Genomic DNA, 6987 nt, shown 5'->3' with positions numbered 1-6987 from the left:
TCTATGACTCTATGCTCTATGACTCTATGCTCTATGACTATGCTCCATGCCTCCATGTTTGAGGCCAGACATTGTGCTTTCTCTCGGTCTCTGCAAGGCAAGTGGTAATGAGAGAACTGACAGTTTCATGTGAGGACCGCATCCAGGAGGCAAACGAGTGGAAGTGGACTAAGTACCAGGAGCTGGTGGAGCAACGCCAAGGAAGAGACTGGGAAGCCGAGGTTCTTTCTGGCCGCTCACTGTGCAGAGTTTATTCCATGTTAGGCATCACGGGGGCCGCGAAGAGAAAAACCATAAAGAACACCATGGAGGCTGCAGAGAGAGCCTGCAGGTGGCTTTGGATCAGGAGGAGTGAGCAGAGGAGTAGTGCTGCAGGGACACAAGTCAGTCTGATCAACCCTGGCTGGGTCACCTGAAACGTCCAGTGATCTCAGGCGCATCAGTGAGGATGCGTCCCAGAGCATCCTAAGACGTATCCATGTACAAGTTACATGTTTATTTTCTTATTTGTGGATCTAACAAACACACGCGACACACGTGTGGATCACCCTCTGCACATATACAGATATTACTGGAACACATTTAACCACATACCGTCCACGATCACATGATCACATGTCCATCATATTCTTTCTGTCAGTCAAATCCCATCATCAGTCACTCATTCATATCAGTGTGAGCTGGAAATGTTCAGTTACCTGTTGGATGATTCTTAAAGCTCGAGTCCTGACTCATCCTCACTTTCCCCTCACACTTTAAACTCACTCACTGTGACACATACGTGTTTACCTTTGATCATTCTGCTTTTTTTACATTTTGGTAAAAGAAAAAACATAAAAGCAGAAAGAAAAGAACATCCAACAACACCAACACGCAGACCTCATCGATACAGTGCAATCACTCTGTCTGATCTTTTTCTTTAGAAAGGCAGATTTCAGTCACTCAAGGTCTTAGGAAAGGATGGATGCACACGGTTCTGGGGATTTTTCCTTTGATCATTCTTTTCATGCAGCATAAAAACCACCAAACGCCAGCTGACAGAACCAGATTCAGTCATGAGTGGTTTGCTCCTCCCTCCTCAGGTGTGTTCACACGAGTCTCCTCCGCGAGTTCACCAGTGGATTCCTTCTTTATTAGAATTTGTCCACAATGGTTTTGATTTTGACCTCTCTTGTTGTTTTTAAAACATTCTATTTTTATTGTCTGTATTTTATTTCACGCACACACACCCTTCTTAAAGGTGCAGTATGTTAAATGAATCTGACATTATTTAATTGTAGGACATGATGTGGTTGATATACTTTTCCTTTAGAGAGGTGCTACATGTTGTAACCATGGTTACTGATGGATAACATAAGCAGAGAACACAGCAGTGAAAACTCAAACACACCAAACAGTTTTATTTTGCTGAAATGAGTGAAATGTGATTCCACAGCAGCTGAGAACTCGTTCTTGAACATGTGGAAAGTCACCTGACGACAAAGAAACCATGTGACCAGGACAAGAAAGGACTGCCTGCTGGTAACTCACATGCTCAGTCCTTATCACAGCAGGAGACATTGTGTCCTCTCATCAGCTCTCTTCTTTAGCCACTTTGGGAGCCTGTCCTTCCTCTGCCACCGCCGCGCCCCTCCTCTTCCTCAGTCCCTTCATCTTGCGTGTGCGCAGCTTGGACAGATCCTGCTTCTGCATGTGCACCCGGCCAAACTTGGTGCCAAAGGCATCATGGGAGATATTCTTCTTCTTCTTGGGCTGAAAGGGACAAAAGCAGAGAAATGAATTAAATGGAAACTCTGCTTCATTTGATAAATAAATAAGTATAACCAGTAAAATGACGTGATAATGAGAAGAAACCGGAGTTTACGACAGGACAGTGAACACACGGGTCAGTTACCAGCTGTTACACGTCATGAGTACGTGACTCCACCCCCACAGTGACTCAAACTTCAGCCACATTTCATACAAATGTAAAGAACAGCGTTTCAAAGAGTCAATGTGGCCTTTCCTCTGGTGCCACCTTCAGGACATACGTGATATGGTCAGTCTGGTCAGTATGGTTCTTTCTTTACCTTCAGGGCCTTGGGCTGTTTATGAGCTAACTTGTACAAGTCATCTGAAGCCAGATGTGTTCTTCTGAGGACAAAGTCCAACGATGGGCCGATCTCCTCCAGCTCGATGCGTGGGGTCCTGCACCCAGACTTCTTCAACAGACACCTGCAACAACAGCACAGACAGTAAGTGCAGGACTTATGTGGTCTACAAAGTCAACGATGCACCAACCTTTGACCCCATCTTCACATCCAAACTAAGTTCATCAACAACAACAACGACTACTTCACCGCGGGGTGACGTCACCCTTTTAGGAATGAAAGGTTTTTGCTGCAGAGGAGACTCCAGTCCTTGGTGGACCTCTGATCCATTTGAACTAGTTGTCACTGGTCGTCACCGGTCATCAACGGTCGTCAGCAGTCGTCACCTGTCCTCACCTTTCGTCACCACCTCATCACCTTTCGTCACTTGTCGTCACTTCTCATCACCTTTCGTCACTTGTCGTCACCTTTCGCCGCCACTCGGCCACATGTCGCCACCTTTGTCGCCACCACCTTTCAATACCTTTTCGCCACCTGCCCGCCACCTTCGTCACCTGTCGCCACCCGGCCACTTGTCGTCACCACCACCTTCGCCGCCACCTTTCGCCACCTTTCATCACCACCTTTCGCCACCTTTGTCGCCACCCACCTTCGCCACTTGTCGCCACCACCTGTGGTCACCTGTGGTCACCTGTTGTACCTTAAATGTTTAAATGCACTTTTTAGCAAGTCGCTGATAAAAGCGCTCATAATGACATGTAATGTAATGTAATAAACAAGCCACCTGTGGTCACCTGTCGTCACTCACCTTTTGTCGCCACCACCTTCGCCAGCCAGCTGGCCAGCTGGCCAGCTTTCGCCGAAGCTGGCCACTTGTCGTCACCTGTGGTCACCTGTTGTACCCAAATGTTTAAATGCACTTTTGTAAGTCCCTTTGGACAAAAGCGTCTGCTAAATGACATGTAATGTAATGTAATGTCGTCACCTGTTGTCACTTGTCGTCACCGGCCACCTGTCGCCACCTGTCGTCACCTGTCGTCACCTTTCGTCACTTGTCGTCACCTGCCGTCACCTGTCGTCACCTGTCGTCACTTGTTACCTGTCTGTCCAGTGGTTGCAGATAAGACTTCAAACACAAGTGCTGCCATTTTTAGTAAATGTCAATTCCTTACTTGTAGCTGCGCATGTATATCTTGCCGTCCAGTGCCGTGAAGTGCAGCACATGCTCTAACCCTGCCAGACGGACTGCAGGCACAGTGGGGCCCCTGAAGAAGTCGATGAGGAGACTCTTCAGACGTCTGTGCTCAGCGTCTGAATCAAAGACCTCGCCCGCAAACACAAGCATGGGTTTCGTCCCCTCGGGAAACTTATTTGCCTGCAGTAGAAACAACAAATAACACTTTATGATTATCTGGAAGCAGCTCATGAAGACATTATGTTTCTTCACTTGTCTACATCTCTCTGTGTGACAGCTTCAAACAAGTCATCGTCACATCGTCCACAAAAACATTCATTACCTTTATCTCACTCAGTGAAACAAACTTCTCAATTCCAAGTTCAATCATATCAAGCACGTGGAAGTCAAAGAGACGACCTGCAAACACAACAACATGGTATTATTGGGATATCAAAAATACTGCAATTATACACCTCCTGTAGTACTGGAACACTGAGGCCAACATGTCAGCTGTTACATGCAGGTGTTTACATCTGGATCTGATTCCCCTCTTAGAAGAAAGCACCTTCTGTTTGAACCCACTCATCTTTCATGTGAGACCCATTTGTCACTGTTCCAGTACTATAGGAGGACGCTGTATATGAATAGTACATCAGTACTAGAATACAAGTACTGATGTCATGAATACAACATTACTCTATGTCACTGTGGTCACTGTGTGGTCAGTGTGTGGTCTGTGTGGTCAGTGTGTGATCAGTGTGGTCAGTGTGGTCAGTGTGGTCAGTGGTCAGTGTGTGGTCAGTGAGTGGTCAGTGCGTGGTCAGTGTGTGGCCAGTGTGCGGTCAGTGCGGAGTGTGATCAGTGGTCAGTGTGTGGTCACTGTGGTCAGTGCGGTCAGTGTGATCACAGTGGCCAGTGCGTGGCCGCGTGCGATCAGTGTGCGTGGCCGCGGTCAGTGAGTGGTCAGTGTGTGGTCAGTGTGTGGCCGTGAGTGGGTCAGTGGGTGGTCAGTGTGGTCAGTGTGTGGTCAGTGAGTGGTCAGTGTGTGGTCAGTGTGCTTCTGCTGTTCACAGTATTTTGGTCTGGTTTTCACTTTGAAGAGTTACTTTTCACCTGAGACAGCGGCTCTGACTGAGGGCAGGAACATTAACGTCTGTGTAGCCAGAAACAATACTATGTGTTCTATGTAGAGAGATATTGACACTATTCTGTGAAAGACTCGCTCTAACGTCTAACGGTGTACGGATGTTTACCAAATATGAAGTTGTTGGGCCGTTTCTTGTTGTGAGAGCCAAACAGAAATAAAGAACAGTCCGTCTTCTTCGAGAAAAACTCCTGATAAAAGAGTTCACGTGATTAGTGACACATCTGGAAAACACCTGGAAAAGTATAATAAAGCATTTGCCTTGTTTCCAACATACCAGTGATGTAGAGTCTTCAAACGGTCGAGTTATGTTCTTTCTAAAAAATGAATAAAAAATGATTGAGTGTTTATCTTCGGTAGATAGACACGTAACACACTTAACACACAACACTTAACTTTATTTAAGCAAGTTCACCGTTGATAAGGTATGTGCATAACTACAGACATCATGTGACATCATGTCAAATAAACAATGGCTACAGGCACAAGGAGGATCACGTGACATAATATCAAGATCAGCAAAGCATGTGACATTTATGCTGAACAAAATAATACTGATTCATGATAATTAAAAAAACTTCATCACACATAAACCAGTGATTTTATTTGCATACACATTTTTAAAAAAACACAACACAAATTTGAAATAAAATCCTTATAAATCACGAGGTACTGAATAATGTTAGTTATTATAATAACAATCACTGTGACTGTATGCTGGTGCATGAAATGAAACTAATGCTTTCCATTCACAATTATCACAATGTTGTAACTTCACCACATTGTTGTTAGTGATCTGGGTTTTTTAAATCAGCTTAAATCATTTGCACTGAATCAAGAATCACTTACTTTTTGTACAGCACAGCATTGGGCTTCTTCAGGGAATGCTGCAGGAACACATGTTTTTATGAAATCACAACACTCACAACGCACACATGTAACAAACAGCCAACGTAAACACATGTGACCAGTGTAAGAGTTGTGTTCTTACTCAAATGTAACATACTTGACTTATAACATAGCCATGACTAAAAGATTAAAACTGTAAACACACGCCCATGAAAACAGAACCTTCAGACAGTTTGATGTTGTCACATTAGCTCTAGCTCCAGGGTTAGCGTGGAGATGTGAGAACTCACTATGTCTTTGAGAGCCTTGGTGACAGTCTCACTGGTGTTCCCTCCTTTCATGATCATGGCAGTCTTCACGTCCTCAGTCAGCTTTGGAGCTCTGCTCTCTAAGAAGCGCTTAGAGCGCTTTGTCTTGGGCTTCCTACACACACACACACACACACACACACACACACACACACACACACACACACACACACACACACACAGGTAAACACACTGTTAATCATCATAACAAGGACTCCAGCCAATACACCTGTATGTACTTCCAGAACACAAACATATCTTAGAAAGAGCTTAGATAATAGCTTATTAACTTAGAACATTTGTTGATGTAAAAAAGCATTAGATGTCGTGTCGGACAAGTGAAAATAATAACACTGCACGGGTGAATACCAACACAGAATAATGGGGGCATACCAAGTGGAAAGGGAACTTGTAACCGGAAGGTCGCCGGTTCAAGTCCACTGCTCCTAATTCTAGGATGGGTCAAATACAGAGAAATCATTTCCCTAAGGGGATTAATAAAGTATATATTCTACTCTAACGCAGGGGATTTGGGCACTTTTTTGGGGGGGCACCAATGTTGCTCATACCACGAATGTCCGATCCATACAAGTTGTTCTGCAACAATATAAAATAAAATACCATTTGGAAAAAACGTTTCCAAACTTCTTTGAGGCGTTTAATATAATTAAGTAGGAAATTGTAGCGCTATGGTTAAAAAACACTGATCTAAAAGAAAATGTTGGTCTAGATTAAAAACATGTCCTTTTATTATATACATTACACCATAACGTCATGTTACAACTTCCCTAAACTTATATACCATGTATAACTACTCACTTATTCATAATCCTTGAATTTATTTTGCGTTTTTTAATCACATCATTGATTATATTATTCTAGCATCTAGCATCTAGCATGCTATGTTTCGCCTGCACACGGAGCTAATGTTAGCCTGCTACAGCAGTCGCTAATGCTAGGCTAATAAGCTAGCTCAGAGTGGAGGAGGAGATGAAGACATGAAACAGAGGATGAAGACATGAAACAGAGGATGAAGACATGAAATAGAAGAGAGTGAATGAAAAGTCACACTCACACTACACTGTCCAACTGTGTCATGTTCTCGTGCGTGTTTTGCTCCGTTCACACAGAGAAACGTGTCAACGCCGCTTTCTCTCCACGTGAAGAGTCAACGACACACCGGAAGTCAACAACTCTCCACGGCGACCGTTTCTTCTTCTGTTGTGTTGACGGCGGCCGACAGTCTACTGAACGTCTAGCAGCGCCATCTAGTGTTGGAGTTACACAAACTCAGCTCATACGTCACTGCACACGCACACAGTGACCGGAAGTGACGTCACCAGTTCGGCCGCGGTAGATGTGGTTTTATTTTGATCGAAAAACAACTTCTTAAAAGTAAATGTTCAAAGAATGTCCAAA

General features: G+C 44.3%; 1 protein-coding gene across 1 annotated transcript; it reads right to left on the bottom strand.

Annotated features, from left to right (window-relative positions):
• Nucleotides 1-1373: 1373 nt before the first annotated feature.
• On the bottom strand, nt 1374-6987 carry LOC122762314 (ribosome production factor 2 homolog). The gene is made up of 9 exons (XM_044017509.1): nt 6644-6987; nt 5551-5683; nt 5261-5298; nt 4689-4728; nt 4521-4602; nt 3608-3684; nt 3263-3465; nt 2070-2214; nt 1374-1752 (listed from the first exon to the last, which is right to left on the bottom strand). Exons 1-9 carry the CDS (start codon nt 6664-6666, stop codon nt 1573-1575), a joined length of 921 nt encoding a protein of 306 aa, XP_043873444.1. The 5' UTR covers nt 6667-6987; the 3' UTR covers nt 1374-1572.

Source organism: Solea senegalensis, unplaced genomic scaffold, assembly GCF_019176455.1.
Source record: "Solea senegalensis isolate Sse05_10M unplaced genomic scaffold, IFAPA_SoseM_1 scf7180000015524, whole genome shotgun sequence".
Lineage (NCBI taxonomy): Eukaryota > Metazoa > Chordata > Actinopteri > Pleuronectiformes > Soleidae > Solea > Solea senegalensis.
The sequence above is the reverse complement of the archived record's forward strand: the minus strand, read 5'-3'. Positions and strand labels throughout refer to the sequence as shown.

Excerpts from the sequence above, each read along its gene's own strand:
- LOC122762314 (XM_044017509.1), bottom strand. The coding sequence starts at position 6,666 with ATGACACAGTTGGACAGTGTAGT. Across the intron at positions 4,603-4,688 it reads TTGAAGACTCTACATCACTG|GAGTTTTTCTCGAAGAAGAC; the intron begins GTATGTTGGAAA and ends CTCTTTTATCAG. Across the intron at positions 1,753-2,069 it reads AACAGCCCAAGGCCCTGAAG|CCCAAGAAGAAGAAGAATAT; the intron begins GTAAAGAAAGAA and ends TGTCCCTTTCAG.